Raw genomic sequence first — 19,410 nt, forward strand, 5'->3', positions numbered from 1 at the left:
TCTTAAAAATGTTAAACCCCACTAGTTTAATTGGGGCGTTTAGCTTGGCAAAAATTGAAGAGGAGTATCTTATTAATGCTCGGAAGGGAACGAAACCAGAAGTATAATTCCTACGACTAATAAAACATTGTATGGGGATCAATCCATTGAAGGCAGTAGTAAGTGGACTAAACCCTTCCAGCCTACACGGAGGGTCTTCTCCACGGAATGGGATGAAAAACGGAAGAAGGGCCTATGCTACCATTGTGATGAGAAATGGCATCCTAACCATGTGTGTAAGAAAACCAAGATTTATCTGTTGCAAGGGTGTGAGACCCTAGAGGAAGAGCAGCCTGAAGGTGGTGTTGAAAAAGAAAAATTGGAAGTGGACAGTATGCTGGCTACTAAGTTAGAAGGAAATCCTGAAATTTACCTTAATGCTATCACGGGTACTCCTAACCCGAGTATGATGAGGGTAAAGGGAACGGTGAGTGGAGAGCCAGTAGTAATCCTAGTGGACTCGGGAAGCTCTCACAGTTTCTTAGATCCGACAGTTGCAAGGAGAGCAAAACTGGATATCAACCAATCCACCAAGTTAGCTGTAAGGGTGGCCAATGGAGCCATTATTCAAAGTGAAGGCTATTGTGAGACGGTGCCCTTAAAAATGCAAGGTACTCAATTCTGCCCATCTCTGTACATTTTGGAATTGGGAGGTTGTGACATTGTGTTGGGGTTCAATTGGTTGGTGACTCTTGGTCCTATTGTATGGGATTTTTCAAAATTATCTATGCAATTCGACAATGGTGGTCATAAGGTGGAGCTTAGAGGATTGGAACCCACACCAATCTCTTTTGAGGAAAGTAGTAAGGCAATGTTGGCCTCGATGACTAAGGGAAGAGGGTTTTTGCTACAAATCCAAATAGAATCGAAGGTGGAAGGTGTAGTTATGCAGAATTCTGAAGTGAGTGAGTTGTTGAAACAGTTTCAGGGGGTATTTGAGGAGCCTAAAGGCCTTCCTCCTGTGAGGGATCACGACCATAAAATTGTTTTGTAGGAAGGTACCCCACCTATCTCAAATAAACCCTATCGATACCCATATTACCAGAAAACCGAAATAAAGAATATAGTGGCAGAGTTGCTGAAAACAGGGGTTATTAGACCCAGCTCCAGCCTTTTTTCCTCACCTGTACTGCTTGTACGTAAAGCTGATGGGAGTTGGCGCATGTGTGTCGACTACCGCGCACTAAATCAGCATACAATCAAAGATAAATTTTCCATTCCGGTGATAGATGAGCTATTGGATGAGTTGTGTGGGGCGAGGGTGTTTTCAAAATTGGACCTCAGGTCGGGTTATCATCAAATTCGGGTGGTGCCCAAGGACATTGAGAAAACTGCTTTTAGAACTCACGAAGGGCACTACGAGTTCTTGGTCATGCCCTTTGGGCTTACCAATGCCCCATCCACTTTTCAAGGGCTTATGAACCAAGTATTCAAGCAGTTTTTAAAAAGGTTCGTACATGTGTTTTTCGGTGATATTTTGATATATAGTAAAAGCTGGAAGGAACACTTACAACACTTAAAACAAGTGCTGGAAGTGTTACAGATCCATCAACTTTACGCGAAGATGTCTAAGTGTAAATTTGGAGTAGAGGAGGTGGATTACTTGGGTCACATTATATCTTTTGAAGGGGTCAGGGCAGATCCAAACAAGATTAAATCTATGCTGGATTGGCCATCGCCTAAGAATACTAAGGCCTTGAGGGGGTTTTTAGGCCTAACGAGATATTATAGGAAGTTCATTAAGGGATATGGGTCACTTGCAGCACCATTGCCAATTTGCTTAAGAAGAATAATTTTGGGTGTAATTCAGATGCAGAATAGGCCTTTAATAGGTTGAAAGAGGTGGTGACTCAACCTTCGGTGTTAAAATTTCCTGATTTTACTCGTCCTTTTATCATTGAGTGCGATGCTAGTGGTACTGGAATATGGGTTGTCCTAATGCAGTCGGGACAACCTATTGCCTTTCTAAGCAAGGTATTGAAGGGTAGGGCTCTCCTCTTATCCACATATGAGAGAGAACTGTTGGCTTTAGTAACGGCTGTCCAAAAATGGAGGCCCTACTTATTGGGACAGTCGTTTATAGTCAAAACAGATCAGTAAGTGCTGAAATTTTTACTGGAGCAAAGAGTGGGCACCGAAGCACAACAGAAATGGCTTACTAAGTTGATGGGGGTATGAATTTAGAATTGAGTACAAGAAAGGACAAGAGAATAGAGTGGTTGATGCTCTTTCTCTTAAGGACGGGGAAAATGATGCTGTAGAAGCAGTATTTACTCAGATTACACTTCCAAAACCAGATTGGGTAGAGGAATTGAAACTGAGTTACCAATTATCCCAAGAGTTCAAAGAGATTTTTACAAAGGCAGAGGCACAACAGGAGATCCCTAAGGGAATTTCCATCATACAGGGACTCCTGTTAAAAAAGGGAAGATTGATGTTGGTACCGGGTACACCTTTCATCAAGAAGGTGCTCCATTACATTCACACTGACCCAATGGCAGGCCACACTGGGTACCTTAAGACTTATCAGCGGGCTAAGAGGGATTTCTACTAGACCGGTATGAAAAAAGACATTAAAAAATGGGTGAAGGAGTGCGAGGTGTGCCAAACAGTTAAACATGAGACTATTCTTCCTGTAGGGTTGCTCCAGCCACTACTCATTCCAGAGCAAGCTTGGACAGACATCTCTATGGACTTCATAGAGGGCCTACCCATTTCAAAAGGGGTCTCAGTGATTCTGGTGGTAGTTGATATACTCACTAAGTATGGTCATTTTATGCCCCTATCACATCCTCATACAGCCCAATAGGTGGCCCAGGTTTTTATGGATACAGTTTTTAAACTGCATGGACTTCCTAAAATAATTGTTTCTGACCGTGACTCAGTTTTCCTAAGCTCGTTTTGGAAAACTTTGTTTGAATTGCAGGGGACTACATTAAACTTCAGCTCTGCCTATCACCCACAAAGTGATGGTCAAACAGAAGCTTTAAACAAGAACCTAGAGGGTTACCTAAGGTGTTATGTGGGATAGAAACCAAAGAGTTGGGCGCACTGGCTGTCCTTAGCCGAATGGTGCTACAATTCGAGCTACCATAGTTCAACAAAGCTGTCACCTTTTGAAGCTTTATATGGGTACCCACCCCCGAGACTCATCTCGTACATACCGGGGACATCAAACAATGAGGCAGTAGACAGGGACTTATGCAACAGATCAAAAGTGTTGGAGCTTTTAAGGCAAAATCTCAAATCAGCTCAAAATAGAATGAAGACATTTGCAGACAAGAAAAGAACCGAGAGGGAGTTCCAAGTAGGTGACTGGGTTTACCTATGCCTTCAACCTTACCGACAGAAGACGGTGGCCGTGCGTCACAACTTGAAATTATCACCAAGGTTTTACGGACCTTTCCAAGTGACCCAGAGGATAGGATCCGTGGCATACCGACTAGATCTACCACCAACGAGCAAGATACACCCGGTGTTTCACGTGTCCTGCTTAAAGAAGAAAATAGGTGAACAAGTTCAAATCTTGCCTTCTCTTCCACCAACAAACGAAAAGGGGGAACTTTTACCTAAGCCGGAGACGATATTGGACCGCCGCATGAAACAACAAGCCGGTCGAGCCGTGACAAAGGTGCTGGTGAAATGGACAGGTGCGGCCGTGGAGGACAGCACTTGGGAAAAATTGTGGAACCTCAGATCCTTGTACCCACACCTTGTGGGCAAGGTCTTATAAGTGTGGGGGATTGTTAGGATACTGATGAAGAGTGCCATGGAAGAAGAAAGAGAAAGGTGAGATCTTGATTTGGGGAAGATAGATATCGGGAGGCTAGGGTAAATGAAGAAGCAGAAAGGAAATGGGGCAATTCATATGTTGTTGAAACGGTGCGCAGGAGGAAGAAGCATGCGGTGTCGTTTCAGCAAGCTTACGACCTTTTATATAGAATAATGCGAAACGGTGTAATTTGAATTAATACTCTTAAACGCTGTGTTTTATCAGCTGGAATTGTAAGGTCTTTTATGTCTTTTACTAGTTTTTCTGTTAGAGTCACGCCAATAAGGTGGGGAAAAGGATTCTGGAATATGCATGTAAAATCTGAACAATTTGTTGTTCTCTTTGGGAGGTTTTGGGTTCCTCGAAAATCCAAGTTATCATCAATGGAAGTACTGTAGCTTCCATCTTCATCATCTTCCTGCGTTACATACCATTTCAATACTCTCTCATTGCTACGGTTTCTACTGCAGTGAGTTCATAACAATGGCCATGATTGGTCAAATGAAAATATGGGCGAGTTCTCCAATATTCCAAAAAATGTCTGCAATATTCCAAAAAAAAAAAACTGCCAGTAATCTAGTAATTCCTCACAAACGGTTTGACATTGTCGTTATAATACTGCATATCAAGTCTTAAGTAACATAATTAATAAAACGTCCATACAACTCGTAAACAGAAACTTAAATAGTAAACTTCTTCAATTCAAAAGCATCACACTAACATGTAAACATAACTACTTACTGTGCTAAAGCACTTAATTAAAAGTATATTCTAAATACTGGCTCCGACTCTAGATTCTCTGGCATGTAAACTCGTCCTCATCAGTATCTGGATGTCACACAGAGAGAGAGAGAGAGAGAGAGAGAGAGAGAGTCAAAACTCAGTAAATAGATTCATAATAAGGTACAAAAAGTAACAAATATATTTTATCTTTAAGGGCCAAGACTCGGTAAATTTGATGCATCATAAGGTAAATAAAGTAAAAGATAGTAACAAATATCTTTGATCTTTAAAAGCATCTTGTAGAAACACGGTCAAAATATTACACAGAAAATCATTTTCATTTTCATTTAATCTCTTGGTGGTCGGTCTACACACATTTACGTCCTGTGTGAGGCCTGACAATCATAAAGATCCTGAATCCAAACTCGAGGCCTTACAAGTGGAGTCCCATCTAAAGATAGGGAACGCACTTGATCAATGGTGGAGCACGGGCTTGGGCGAAGCTCCATGAACCATACAAAATGGTTTGGTTGCCTTTACCTTTTAAGCTCTGGTACCATCACGCATTCATTTCATTCATTAAGCCAAAATACATTTTGTTCGTGCATCTGTACATCATCATTTTTGTTTCTTCTCATTTCTTTTCCATTTCTTATAACAAGTTTGCAATGAAATCCACGGAAAAAAAAAAACTTACAGGCCCCCAGCTTTTCTTCCATGGCTGCCTTCCTTTGTTCGAGTGCCATCTTAATTGCCAGGGAATTTTATGTGATCTATTATTGGAGCTCCAAGTTCTTCAACAATCTCATGATTTCTAGTCAATTAGACAAACATTTAGCAAATACTGGCAAAAAGCCTAAATGACAAAAAAGGCTGCCCATTTCAACCACTTACAAGCAGAATATTAGTACACGGTCGGGTAATAGACCTTCCCAAGCCCTTGTTATTATACCTTCCTCCTCTATATCTTCAAAAGCAATCACCCTGATAGAAGCCCATCAAGCATCTAGACGTCACTTATAATTAAGTATCAAAGAAGAAGAAAAAAAAAAAAAGATAACAATGAGGAGTACCTTGGCAAGCATTTCCTGTGGTACGACTTGGGGCATCGTCTACATACAGCAAACTGCAATTGACTGTCCTCCTTATTCTCTCCTTGTTTACAAACACAGCACTTATGGATCTGGCATGTAAAATATCCCCTGCAACAATATTCCTCTCAAGCTCTTCTGCAGCAGCTTTATTCTCCCGATAAAGCAATTTTGCCACACAATGTGGATGATAAAAATAATTGCATGTAGCACTAATACAGGGGAAGACCTAAACAAGTGCAATTGGCAGAATTATTTAGAGCCATTGAACTATACATCCAAATAAATAACAGAAGAAGTCAGGAACAAATTACCATCTGGAGCAATTACATAAAATACAAAAAACCACCTCTGAGAAATATCTACCTGAATAAAGGAGCTCAAGCAGGAAACCCGAGGTTTGTTGTATGGAATTTTAACATTCACAGACAAAGAAATAACAAAGGAAACAAAGAATAGATAATTGCTTCCTGGATGCAATTACAGAATAACTGAAAAACTATGGAAAAGCAAGAGAATCGGGTGGGAGAAACCAGGGGGGAAACAGATCAAGAGTATTTACACAAGAAGGAAGGCAATTTACTGGGTGACACTGATTGTAAATGGGAAATAAATTAGAAATGGAAATCTAAAAGCTGCAGGAAATAAAGTGCAGCCAAAAAAACAAACAAAATTTACAAACAAAAACATTAGTCCAATTTCTTAATAGCTGAATAGTACCTCAGCACCTGAGAACACATCAGAAGAGCCCAACTTCCCGCAAGCAAAGCACTGATGCTTTTGGTACTTGCAGTTTTTACAGACAATCTCGGAAGCCCCTATGAAGTTGAAAAGGAAAAATAAATGTTGATGCAAAAATAAAAAAAATAAAAAGGAGATTCATATTTCAGAGTACACATAAAGCAGTAGCATACATGTAATTCTCCAAGCAAAAAGCCAAGAGAGGGACACATATTCGCACTAGCCTCTACAGTTGCATGAAACGATCTCATGCACCTTCCCTCACAACTGCATAAAAACCCAGATAACATCATACGATGCAGAGTCCACCAAACAGCAGATCATGAGTAAGGAGTTTCTGGAAATCCCTATACAAATGTGCGTATCGAACAAAAGTAGCGTCAAGGTTTCATATAAAAAAATAATAATTTTTTGTAAGTAGCCACTCTGTTAAAATTGCTGGTAGGCATACAACAGAATCTATCGGTTCGAAATGGCGCAACTTTAGAGTCCTCTACACATTGAAAAACGATATCCCTTTTCTATAAATTTACATACCAAATCATACAATCTACCAATAATTCTACTTGGCTGTCATTACCAACATCTGTATACAGTAGTGTGTTAACAACAAATAGCAGTAACAATATTATCGTGCAATGTTGATTATGATTATAAAGATAAAAATAACCCAAGCACAGGAAGGTATATTCTAGGGCAAGTAATAAACTATATAGGTGATCTTGATTTTCAAGGGCAATGGAATGATTGGGAGCTTGAAGCTAGTAATTTTTGGCTTTTCTGGCTTAATTTAGTGATGCAAATCTATGGTAAGGGAACGCATTGGATGGGTTATACAACATCTAAAAGTCACAACTTTGATGTGAGGTCTTGTTATCAGACTTTTCTAGGAGACTCGATGGCAGATTTTCCATGGCAAAGTTTCTGGCACAGGTGGCTTTAGTCTTTACTCACTTAGACAACAAAACCTGGAAAAATATTAACAGTAGATCATCTAAGAAAGTTGAATAAAATAATTGCTGATTAGTGTTGTATGTGAAAAATACTGGGAGACAGTTCATTACCTCCTACATTTTGCTATTGCTAGGGAGCGTTAGTCATCAGTTTCTCTTTATTGAAGATTTCTTCGGTGATGCCTAATTCAGGGGTAAGCATTTTGCATGTTGGAAAGGTGGCTTCAAAACACATCGAAGTAATTATGGGAGGAATGGAATGCTACATCTTTACAAGTTATATGGAGGAATCATGCTACTTAGCACATTCCCATTTGACAACCTCTTCTAAAAAAAATTATTTTCTTTCATTTTTTTTTTTTTTCATTTTGTCCTTCCAATCATATTTGAAAAGCATCAATAAAAATTATTTGACATGGAGGGATCATGATACTTAGCACATTCCATTTGACAACCCCTTTTGAGAACCATCAGAAAAATTATTTTCTTTTTCATTTTTTTCTTCCAACAATATTTTACAAACATCAATAAATAAGTCTTTTTTCAAAGAAAATGTAAAAATTTGAAAAAAAATAAAAGAAAATTATTTTTGTTCATGGTTGTAAAAAAAGGATTGTCACATGTGATGCTAAATATCATTTTCCCAAATGGAGCATACGGAGGGAGGGAAACGCTTCAATTTTTTTATGGAAAATTTTTTTATTGGCACCAGGTGTCCGAGAACAAAGTCCCGAAACTGAAATCATTATTTCTAAGATCATATTATATATATTTTTTTTTGTTGTGCATATATCTTGTATATTTATCTTGTACTAGGACAATACCGTTTTATCTTCAATAAAAAAACAAAATCAATTTGAATGATAACATCAAGAACTAAAATAAAGGGAGTCTCAAATTAATCTAACCTACAATACTTGATGATATACAATAGAATTTCTTTTATTCAGTATATACAATAGAATTATATGCTATAAAATATTTTAAGTACCAAGGACAGAGTGCATACCATAAAATCTCACCACCATCGTCGCAAAATGCACAAACAGAATCAAACACCCCCTCAACTTCATTTAGCTCAACTTCGTTGAGTCCAACTTCTCCATCCATGAGATCATAATCCAAATCAATGATATCATGGGGCATAACTCCAGGCATTGCTGCTTTTTGAACAGCCTGAAACACCAAAAAGCCCACTGGCTTAATAACAATTTAGAGAAACATATATGCGCATCCTCAATGGATTAGCTAAAAGCTAAATCTATTGAGGATTTAGCTATTAGAACATAAAATGGCATCACAATGGATTAGCTAAATTCCAAATAATTAGAATTTAGCTACAGTCACTTCCAAAATAATTTCCAAATTTAAAAGTAACTATTCATACATCAAATTCATCTTATATCAATTATTTCTCTCTCCCTTTTATATCAATTATTTCTCTCCCTTTTAAATGACAAATGAAAAAATATAATTAGAATATGATTACTAATTAATATATAATATTATGAATAGTAAAATATGATAAAATAAAATATATTCATAATTAAAAAAATTAAAATATTTTTGAAATTATTAATTACTCATTACTATATAATGAATAAATGGATAATCTAATGTGAAGATTTGATGTGAATAGCCAAAGTCAAATTCATCTTATATTATTTTATTGTCATATAATGAAAAAATAGTTATTCTAATGTGGAGACTTATGTGAATGGAATAGCCAAAAGCTAAAATCATCTTACATTCATAAAAAATGTACTTTAGCTTTAACTAATCCATTGAGAGTGCTAGAGGAAAAAAAGAATTCACGTTGTTTCGTTCTCTCTTCCTAATCCTAACCAAACAGAAGTAGCAATGCTTGTTTATCCGTTCGTGGAGAAAGAAACGCAGTGTTAAATCTTGTTTGGACACTGAAAGAACTGTTGAGAGGGGAAAGCAACTGTAGTTGGCATGTCTTGTTTTAATGTGACGTTGAATCCGTAAGGAAATGCAAAGAACCCGTTAGGTTTCCCTGAATAAATAATACTAAAACAGTCCGTTAAAAAATTACTCAACAGGTCGTGTTAAAACGTAAACGATTTACTCATTATTCATCTTAATCAATTTAATCAGAACAGGACACCTCTAGAGATTTTTTCGCGACGTAAGCCAAACTCAAATTAAACCAATCAATCAAAAGAGATTGAACAGTGAAAGAGAAAACAATAAAAACAATCCTCAAGATACAAGAAAACGAAACAATTTCTTCAAGTGAGCCTAAAAAGACAACATGCATGCCCTTCGCTTTTCAGAACTCAGCTTAAATTTTGTTTCCCATCCTTTTCTCAGGAAGCAAACGATAGTATAGGGCTCCCGCAAACAGAAGTTAGAGTTAAAATTCAAGGATTATATGCAAAAAGTTTACCTTATCAGAGCCGCTGTAGAACCCTAAAAGTTTGAGCGTATGGTAAAGGCGACCGATCGTGTCTTCCTTGGGCTGTGACAGATCGATACATATAGTAACGCATTCGGCGAAGCAAGACCAGCACGCAGGTGAATGTCTTGCCTCCGGTTCCCGTCTAGATCATGATCGTCGGTATAATGTGTTTCGTGATTCGTAGAGGGACCTGCGAGAAGTTCATTGTTGCAATATTGCAATCCGACACCGTATCTTTACTCTTTAGTCCTCTTGTCAATCTGACTTTATCCCTTCATTTTGATGGTTTATATATTTTATTTAATAATTAAAAAAATAATTTTAATGTATTGGTCTATTTAAAAAAAAAAGTTTAAATATGTTAAAAAAAAAAAGAAAAATATCAAAATCGCCTAACCGTCAAATAGAGAGTGCTCCTCAAATAAACAACCTTCATATGAGCTCTTAAGTAAATGGATCATATCTAAAAAAAGTGTAAAAAAAAAAACTATTTTTATTAGTAATATTCACTCTTTTACAAATAATTTGTATGATATTTGTCTATTTTAAACTTATACTTAAAATTATTCAAAATAAAAATCCCATATGTTAAACAGTACGTAAGGATGACTAATTTTTTCAAGCATTTATAAATAGAAGAGTGTTATTTAAAATTCTTTATACTACACATTATTCATGTTGCATAATTTAATTTATAAGATATAAATTTAAAATTTTATAAAGATTTTTAAATATAATTATTCTTATAAATAATATGTGTGTGTCTGTATATTACTGGGCTCGAGATAGATTCAAATCCAAAATGAAACTAACGTAATGGGGTTTAAAGTTGGATACAATTCGCTAAAAATAACCCAAGATCCAATTACATTAGCTGATCCAAAATTAATAGCCGAAACTTGTTTTGCAATTTTGAATCCAAGATCCAAGTACGAATGTACGATAGCGTGCGGAAGAAGTTGAAAATCAAGATACCAATTAGGGTGGAGTCCGCATAGCCATATGGCCACACTATCAATATACTACCTCTCTCTCTTTTTTTTTTTTTTTTTTTTTTTTTACTTTTTTTTTCTTCCCCCTCTCTGTGTGCTTCTCCCCTCCTCCCCCTTTCCTTCTCTCTTTCCCAACCCCTCATTGACGTCACCACCGCAGCCTCCTACCATCGTCGTCACTGAATCTTCCTCGCCCCTTACCAACGTCGCTACTAGACCCCTTGCTTTCCTCAACCCTCCTTGACGTTGCCCTTCACCGCAACCCAATCATCTTCCTCGCCTTCATCACCGTCGTCAGAACATCCTCGTTGCTACTGCCGCCCCTCACCTACCGATACAAGATCTCTCTCTCTCTCTCTTCTCTTGGTCAGGTTGAGAGGGTGGGGAAGGGTTGGGAAAGGGGGAGGGAAATGGGAAGGAGAGGAGAGGCACGGGTTGAGGGAGGAGAAATAGAGGGAAAAAGAAGAAGAGAGAGATGTGGCATACTGACAGTATGCCACATCAGTGTATGAGGCTCCTTTGTGAGATTCCTATGTGTCTATAATATTTTTCATTGAAAAAACTAATGAAAGCATGTGGTTTTATTTTAGGTTAAAATAAAAACAATTGAGAAATGTTACTTATCATCTCCGCACTACATACTAACGTGTGATTTGTCATTTTTGTTATTATATTTAAACATACATATTTACACATCAATATATGTGTGTTTAAATAAAATGACAAAAATAGTAAATTACATGTTAGTGTGTAGTGCAGGAGATGATAAGTATAATTTTTTAAGACGATTATCTCTCCCCACCCCCACATTTATGTACTTCCTCTTTCTTTGGCCTCATCATTTCTCACCACTCAACCTCTCATCATAGCTACTCTCTCTCTCTCTCTCTCATCGTGCGATACCAGTGCAGTGGGAGAACGGCCTGTAAGCCACTCCGACTGTCCGACATTCGGATGAGATCACCCACCTATGCGAGATGAGGTTGAGGCCCGGAAGCCAAACCCTCTCATGTGGGTGGGGGGAGGGGGGCCAGTTGCCCACCAACTGAAGGCCGGGGTAGCAGGCCTAATATCAACATGCAGCAAGAACATTTTCGAAGCCCAACAATTTAATTGGATGTGCTATCAATTATTGGGCTCAGCATTATTGTTTTTGTTTTGTTATGCCACATCTCAGCAAATACTTTTTAACGTCTGAAAGGATGATGCTTTTCATGATTCTTCCTTGGATGTACAGTTAAATTTTCGAAAGAGAGACGATAATATGGAAAAGAGAGAGTATCCTATTTATTTTCCCTTTTGGATCGGATTGAAAACTAGCTAAAAATAATAACTTTACTCGTACAAATTTTTGGAAGCAACGTTTTTGCCTTCTACACCTTAAGAAACATAGAGCTAAATATCAAGACTAATGGCTGTTTCTGATCTCCAATTCTTTGCTTTCTCAAAGCCATTGACGCAGTTCTCAAAATCATCAATGGTTCGGTCAATCTCTTCTTGGGTGTTCATTACAAAGGGTCCAAACTGCACTACAGGCTCCCCCAACGGTTTTCCCCCAACTAAAATGAACCTGAGGGGTTTGGAGGACTTGTTCCATGCCTCCAACCCCTCCCCCGAGCTTAAAAGCAGAAGGTGGTGGGCTGAGGCAGGCGGAGATTTTAGACTTCCAAAGATACCTTCGCCTTCTAATACATATACGAACGCATTCCATGATGTTGGTATTGGTTGTTGAAGATGAGCTCCTGGTTTGAGAGTGAAGTCCATGTACATTGTTGGAGTCCTTGTGTAGATTGGTGACTTTGTTCCCAAGGCCTCCCCAGCTATAACTCTGACTTTGATTCCATCTCTGACAGCTTCTGCAATGTGTTTGCTCTGTATTTCTTGATACCTTGGTTCAATCCTGTGAAAAAATAGAAGTCGGTTAGATATTGAAGTTTTCCACTCTTGGGTATGGCCAAATTTTCAAAAACAAAATAGGGATATCAAGTTATATTGGCATTTGCATATTGTACTTGAACAATGTTTAATAATGTAAAACGGGCATTAACTTCCAAGAGTTATGTGCATAAGTTAAAAACTAGTGGGCGCTAGGATCCATCATGACAGAAGATAAAAGGCAGATTGCTCAGGCTAGCCATATCTGGCTGGCTGGTATGGTGCAGCCAAAAGCACTTTAGAAAAAGTTCCATAACAAAGAATAACAACATTAGAATATGAAAAATGCCAATTATGGGTTGAAATAATAGTCTGGTCTATGATTTTACCATATAGTGACATCAAATTTATGTCCTATGTAGTTAGTCTAATATCTCTAATATTGAAGGGTTTAGTTACATTTTATGATTGGAGGAGAGGTTGATCCACAACTGTAGGCCCTTTTGGGTGCCCTGGGCGGCGGGCATTTCTGAGTGAACAACCCCTTTTCCTGCAGTCATCCACTGTAAGTCACCCGCTCCAATTGTCCCCTTATGCCCTTCAAAATCTTCATGCGTCACAGATCCCTGTTGGCACAAACAATTGCATACAACTAAGGCAATTGCTTCTCACCTCTAAAGTTTTTTTTTTTTTCTTTTAACGTCGGAACCTCTCCAAGGCAGGTCCTTTGGGCCCACCTTGCAGAGTAAACTCCGGTTTTATACATCGTACTCTATAAAATTTTCCTATACAAAATTGATTAAATTGTTGACTTTTCACTATGAGGTGTGGTCTTAAAGGATTGTTTGCATCATGAGGACTTATTTAGATAAAAAAAAAAAAAAAAAAATCATATCAGACCAAGTATGAGGTCGGTTGAAAAATAACACCACATTTTTTTAAATAAATACCACCACCTTGGAAATGAACAGTGCTATGTACAGTTTCTATTTGGGGACTACATGTGTAAGTTTAGTCAATTTTATCTTTAAAATTTTTTAAAACTACAATAATATCCTTTTCAAAATAGTTTTTTTTTTATTTAATGAAAGGTTTACTCATGCAATCCTCATTTGGGGATTGCAAATAGAATTTTTTTTTTCAATAATGCACCGTTTGAATGGTAATAGTATCTCAGATCATCTGAAAATATTAGTAAAATAATTTATTAATAGTAGTAAAATAATATTAAATAGTTTATAAATAACAGTGATCACTTGTGAATAGTAATAAAATATTAATAAATAATTTGTAAATAGTAATAAAATAATATGAGAATATTAAAAACGGTTGGGTCAATAAACCGGCCGTAAAGTGTATGCAGTTATTTTAAAAAAAAAAAAAAAAAGTCAAAAGCTTATAATATTTTATATTAATGCGGCAGAATTAAGCCGTGTATTCAACAAGTTTGTTTTCATGCGCATGCGAAAAGAAGAAACCCATGAGCTGGAATGATCAATTGGATATACCTGCAACATGTAGGTCACTGTCTCAAACCCTGCAAAGAGGAAAAGGAAGAAGTAATTATATGAGATGAAAGTGAGATGGAAGTCTCATGTATAGAATTTTCCTTATCTTGACAGGTAGAGTGATGCACAAAAGTAAAGACAAATAGCCAATAATCAAACCTCTATGTGGATGATCAGAAAATCCAGCAGGAGCAGTAACTGCGACATTCAATAACAAAATATGAGCAAAATAAAGACCCAATCACATTTCGTGAAGAAAACAGAGGAAAGCAGAGATAACCCACGGGAGAACTCATCCAGAACAAGAAAAGGATCAAAGTATTTCAGCTCAAACCTGAAAAAAAAAGAAGGTAAAGACGCATTAATTCAAACTGCTCAAACATGGTAAACAACACTAATTTTGAGATCACCCCCTTGGTCTTACCGTCCTATGCTCCTTCTAACAAGGGCCCCAGCTCCTTCATGTTGTGGCCTGGCCAAGAACTTCCTCTCCACCAGACGTGCTTTTTTCAGAACTCTACAGCTTTCAGCACTACTGCTCTTTGACATTTTTTTTCTGTGTCAGCTTTGAGCTTCAGATGTAGAATGCATCAGATGTGAGACAGAAACGAAGATATATATATATATATATATAGAGAGAGAGAGAGAGAGAGAGAGTAAATGTTAGTGAGGATTTATTAGGAAGGTCAAACGGAAACATTGGCGGCCAAATAATAAGACCCGGATGAGCAGGGCAGCTTGCTTGAGAGGAAGGAAAAGAGACTTTGTTTAATCCTGTGTATAGCGTCAGCATCTCGTATTGATGATGTACCCCGTTGGTTATTGCCAACTGTCACGTATTATTTATTAAAATAATAATAGTTACAGTCGTAAATACGTAAGTATTATACAATTAATTTAAAAAAAAAAATAAATACAAAACTCACATGATAAGAAAATTAATTTTTTAATAATATATTTCATACTTTTTTAAAGCGACTGTATAGTATTTACAGACTTCACGACTATATCTAATATTATTATTCTATTATACCGATAACTGAAATAAAAATATTAATATTAATCGATATATATATATATATCTATATATGATACACTGATATATCTATTGTGTTAATAAACAAGTTATAAATAAGTTTTATCAGGCATGCTATGGTTTGACAATTGACACCCACCTTAATGGGGCGGATCATTCTCAAACATAATTTATTTTTTATTTTTTAATAACAAAGTACCAATTTATCTCAATATAAAATGTAAAAGTTGATCCTATTTACTTATTTTTTTAAAAAAAAAAAGCAAAAAAACTAATGATTAAGTAGATGTTTGGACAGTGAATTAAGATTAAATGAATTGAAATAAAAATTAAAAGATGAATAAAATATTGTTAGAATATTATTTTTTAATAATATTATTATTTTGTTATTTAAAAAGATTGAATTTTTTATTATATTTTATATGTAAAAAAATTATAATAATTAGATGAGATTAATTAAAAGATGAATTTAAAATTTTTTATATCTAAACCGACCCTAATTATTATTATTTATGGAATAGATTTTGGAAAAAGGTTCCCCTTCGCTAACAACTTGGTGATTTTATATATGGTAAGGAGTCATATTGTCAGAATCACCCATCATCAATAATTCCACCGGCAATCAAAAGTTGAAAAATGCTTCTGAGTGACAATGCTACATTAATGAATTTTTTTTTTTTTGTTAGGAGAAAATCAAAACAACCATGAACCAACCCTTCATGATTACTTGTTCAACCGAATGAAAACGGCTGTTAAAATAAAACGGTGGAGAATATGATTTTTCCTCATACATACGGCTTGTCTATTTCTTTTGTGCGCACCGCCACTGTCACTTAATTTCATTAAATTATTAGGTCTGGCTTCCAAGAAAATGCTTTGATTGTTTCCAGCTAGATGTTAAGTTAAACACGTCCGTTTAGTTTCGTCCATCTCATACTCTTTTAACAACACGTGTAAAGTATATATGTTGTACCAACTCATTTCTCCATAAACGCTAGCAATTATTACATGATCAAGTGTTAGTTATTACGTCATTTAAGTGATAAGATTTATTTAGAATATTTAAATTTTAAAACTCATATTCAAATAAAATAATATTAGCAGCTAATGAGCCACTTTAGCCAATTCCCATGATTCTAATCAAAATCAAAGTGGGTTAAACTGTATGGATTAGATTAAAAGCTAGTTTGCGTAATTCACTATTATTTATTATTTTATTATTATTTTTTACTTATATTTTATTATTATTTAATATTTTATTATTATTTTTTAATTTTTAATAGTATTTATAAAATATCTGAGATTATTTTATTATTTCGGCTTTAATTACATCATCAATTGTCATCAACAATGGTTAACCATGATTTTCTTTTATTTGGACTAATCACGATCGAGACTCGGGTCCCACAAGTTAATGACATCATTGATAAAACAGCATGACGCCGTTTAAGCGATTCAAACCAATGTTGATCGATTTGTTCCGTTTGGTACGTAAATCTATGTAAACTCAACATTATAATTTTTTTTTAATTTTAATATAAAATATAATAAATAATTTGATTTTTTTAAATTCTAAAATAATAATAATATTAATGTTAAATTTAGATGTTAAATTGAATTGAGATAATAAAATATTTTTTTAATATTATTTTTATTTTAAAATTCAAAAAGAATTAAATTTTTTATTTTATTTTTTATTTTCTGAAAACAAACCGAACTATTTTTTAAGTGCATATTCATAAGCTTTAGACGTGGAAAGCAGAGGAGAGGTTGCATCCCAATGGGAGGTTTGCAACAGTAATTCTGAGGCTTTTGGCTTAAAAGTGTTGTAAAAAGTACATATGATGTATTTATCATTTTTCGTGACAAAGGCAGGCTCACTCAAAAGTCTTCGAGGGACAGTCACTCCGTAGTCTCCAGTGGACGATGAGCCGATTGTTACGAGATTTGTTTGAACCCATTTATTTGATCTGCAATCGGTGTAATGACAATAAAATTAATGCTGTACTTCGAGTCTAGATCATTCAAAAGGTTCACCAGGCAGGGGATAATTAAGTACTCCGATCCTTTTGGGTTTGCAAACAACTGACACAAAATACTATCATCAAATCCTTCAAACTTTTGGAAAAATAAGAAAGATAAAATAAAACTATTCAGAAACATTAAAAAAAAAAAAAAAAAAAATCCTTAAAACCCCAACATGCATGGGTTCACATACATATGCAGTATGCAACATAAAGTAATTGGTAATGGATTCCAAGAAGGGTGGGAAAAAGACAAACTCGATCAAGCTAATAAACTCAAAGTAGTAGACTACCAATATCTCACATCATACAGCACTTAACCAGCTTCTTTTCACTTTGTTTGTTAGCCATCGGCACTGGAGCTGGAGCCGTTTGGTTGTAATTGTGAATGGTCTCCTCGTGCGGTGAGGTCGGATGGGAATCATGAGACACCATCTCAGAGCGTGGGTAGTGTTGTACTACTTCATTATAAGGGAATAACCTATGAGGATCATCCCAATAGTAAGCCAGTCTTCCAAGTTGGTTATTCCCGTAGTCATAGCCCAGCATTCCGTGTTGGCCATGATCTCCATAGCTATTTCCATGGTAATACCCCATTCTTGCATAATTTCTATTCCCATAGTCATGGTAGTGGGAAACATCTCCTTGTACAAGTGGGTTTTGGTTGTTTCTATGTTGACGTCTGGAATCCACCCAAAACAATTCTGCATGTTTTCCTGTTTTTGCTAGCATCTTTAGAAGTATGGCTGGGTCTATGTTACCAGACACATATGCCAACCCTTGTTGGCCGTCAATGTTGTAGGACACTCCTAATGATCGACAGAACATTTGTACGAATTAAACATGAATTTCTCAGCGTATCACGTAGTACTGACATGACATACATGTACATGATCAATATGGAGAATGACAAAATACCTTGGATGCTGCCCAAAACTTTGATCATTGCTTTATGCCATCCAGGAGTTTGAGTATCCACCTTCAAAGCACACGTCTGTTGAAAACAAAAAAAAAAAAAAAAAAAACATATGAAAAGGAGTAACCTGCATAGAGTACGAAAAAAAAGGCAAAACATCAAAACCATTAACATGAGTTCCATAGGGTACCATATACGAAGAGGACTCCATCAAACCTTCTGCTGTGACAACCAAAATAAAATTAATATGTGCGTCTTGCTTTTCGATCTAAAATATTGATATTAGAAATAAGAAACTGTTTCTTAAGGAACCAAACACACTGTTTACACGGAGAAGTAGAACACCGAATAAGAAAAAAGAAAAAAACTGCGTGAAAATCAAAGTCATAGAAGCTGATACAAATGAATACACGTAAATAAAATGCAATAAGATCAATCCCTAAATGGCCATAGGAAGAGAATATAGCAAAGAGTATGTAACGCCCTAGTCTCGGAGATCCGCAGAGCTCCTGTTATCTAAAATTATCTCTCATAATATAATTATATCTATTTCAAAAACTATAAAATTTTACTTGTTCAACATAAATATATTCGTTCCTCCACAAGGATACAAGAAAAATCTTAATAAAATAAATTAAAATCTACATAAAACTCTGAAATATCCATATCTTAAAATATCTAAAATAATCAATCACAGGTGTATTTAAAAATCAAACCCAAACCCACCCAAGATACCATTGATATTTTGTAACACTTAAAAACCGAGTAAATACCTGACCAAAACCATTTGAAACAATTAAAACAATCTGCCATGACTTCCAACAAAAGGGCGAAGATGTAATTAACAAAAAAAAAAAAATCTTTCAATATATAGATACTGAGGGCATTTAGATAATTATGTAATGTAACTGTAGAACCCAACGGAACTCGGAGAAAACAAACTTCAGATCACGAACTACACCTGGTGAGGGAGGGACCTTGCGAGATACTCACCGAGAGAGCAGCTACGAAGTGGCGGCGAGGTGGCTGAGGCGGCGGCAGTGCACTGTAGAAGTGAGAGAGAAAGTGATGAGAGAAAGAGAACGGAGAGAGAGAGAGAACGTGGGAGTTACGGACTGGGTTGATGGGCGTCAACCAGGGGCAGCGTCCGAAGGTGGAGGCTTGTCCGCCGGTGTCTTCTGCTGGCAGTGGCGTAGTGGCCTCAACAGTGGTTGAACAGCCGTGGTGGCTAAGAGCACGGGTGTGGAAAAATCCACTTGCCTGCTCTGTTTTGGGTTTGGTAGAACAGGGGTCTTCGGTGATGGTGAGGCTTGCGTGG

At 36.4% G+C, this 19,410-nt stretch overlaps 3 protein-coding genes across 3 annotated transcripts; all 3 read right to left on the reverse strand.

The window, feature by feature from the left end:
- Nucleotides 1–4,383: 4,383 nt before the first annotated feature.
- LOC121236914 lies at nucleotides 4,384–9,888 on the reverse strand. The gene is made up of 8 exons (XM_041133424.1): nucleotides 9,730–9,888; nucleotides 8,329–8,495; nucleotides 6,540–6,633; nucleotides 6,346–6,443; nucleotides 5,608–5,854; nucleotides 5,429–5,518; nucleotides 5,232–5,348; nucleotides 4,384–4,639 (listed from the first exon to the last, which is right to left on the reverse strand). Exons 2-5 carry the CDS (start codon nucleotides 8,475–8,477, stop codon nucleotides 5,710–5,712), a joined length of 486 nt encoding a protein of 161 aa, XP_040989358.1. The 5' UTR covers nucleotides 8,478–8,495; nucleotides 9,730–9,888; the 3' UTR covers nucleotides 4,384–4,639; nucleotides 5,232–5,348; nucleotides 5,429–5,518; nucleotides 5,608–5,709.
- A 2,110-nt stretch (nucleotides 9,889–11,998) lies between these two features.
- LOC121237332 (pirin-like protein) lies at nucleotides 11,999–14,720 on the reverse strand. Its single transcript, XM_041134030.1, has 6 exons — nucleotides 14,541–14,720; nucleotides 14,401–14,450; nucleotides 14,276–14,314; nucleotides 14,117–14,145; nucleotides 13,068–13,234; nucleotides 11,999–12,633 (listed from the first exon to the last, which is right to left on the reverse strand). The coding sequence occupies exons 1-6, from the start codon at nucleotides 14,663–14,665 to the stop codon at nucleotides 12,129–12,131; spliced, it is 915 nt and encodes a 304-aa protein (XP_040989964.1). The 5' UTR covers nucleotides 14,666–14,720; the 3' UTR covers nucleotides 11,999–12,128.
- A 2,756-nt stretch (nucleotides 14,721–17,476) lies between these two features.
- Nucleotides 17,477–18,303, reverse strand: LOC121236709 (heavy metal-associated isoprenylated plant protein 32-like). Its single transcript, XM_041133139.1, has 3 exons — nucleotides 18,283–18,303; nucleotides 18,095–18,170; nucleotides 17,477–17,985 (listed from the first exon to the last, which is right to left on the reverse strand). The coding sequence occupies exons 1-3, from the start codon at nucleotides 18,301–18,303 to the stop codon at nucleotides 17,477–17,479; spliced, it is 606 nt and encodes a 201-aa protein (XP_040989073.1).
- Nucleotides 18,304–19,410: the final 1,107 nt, after the last annotated feature.

Source organism: Juglans microcarpa x Juglans regia, chromosome 6S (assembly GCF_004785595.1).
Source record: "Juglans microcarpa x Juglans regia isolate MS1-56 chromosome 6S, Jm3101_v1.0, whole genome shotgun sequence".
Lineage (NCBI taxonomy): Eukaryota > Viridiplantae > Streptophyta > Magnoliopsida > Fagales > Juglandaceae > Juglans > Juglans microcarpa x Juglans regia.

Excerpts from the sequence above, each read along its gene's own strand:
- LOC121236914 (XM_041133424.1), bottom strand. The coding sequence starts at position 8,477 with ATGCCTGGAGTTATGCCCCATGATATCATTGATTTGGATTATGATCTC. Across the intron at positions 6,634-8,328 it reads GATGGTGGTGAGATTTTATG|TTGTGAGGGAAGGTGCATGA; the intron begins GTATGCACTCTG and ends GTTTTTATGCAG. Across the intron at positions 5,855-6,345 it reads ATGTGTTCTCAGGTGCTGAG|GTCTTCCCCTGTATTAGTGC; the intron begins GTACTATTCAGC and ends GCACTTGTTTAG.
- LOC121236709 (XM_041133139.1), bottom strand. The coding sequence starts at position 18,303 with ATGGAGTCCTCTTCGTATATG. Across the intron at positions 18,171-18,282 it reads TGGAGTCCTCTTCGTATATG|ACGTGTGCTTTGAAGGTGGA; the intron begins GTACCCTATGGA and ends TGTTTTCAACAG. Across the intron at positions 17,986-18,094 it reads AGTTTTGGGCAGCATCCAAG|GAGTGTCCTACAACATTGAC; the intron begins GTATTTTGTCAT and ends GTCGATCATTAG.
- LOC121237332 (XM_041134030.1), bottom strand. The coding sequence starts at position 14,665 with ATGTCAAAGAGCAGTAGTGCTGAAAGCTGTAGAGTTCTGAAAAAAGCA. Across the intron at positions 14,146-14,275 it reads TTCTGATCATCCACATAGAG|GGTTTGAGACAGTGACCTAC; the intron begins GTTTGATTATTG and ends TCCTCTTTGCAG. Across the intron at positions 13,235-14,116 it reads CAGTGACCTACATGTTGCAG|GGATCTGTGACGCATGAAGA; the intron begins GTATATCCAATT and ends TTGTGCCAACAG.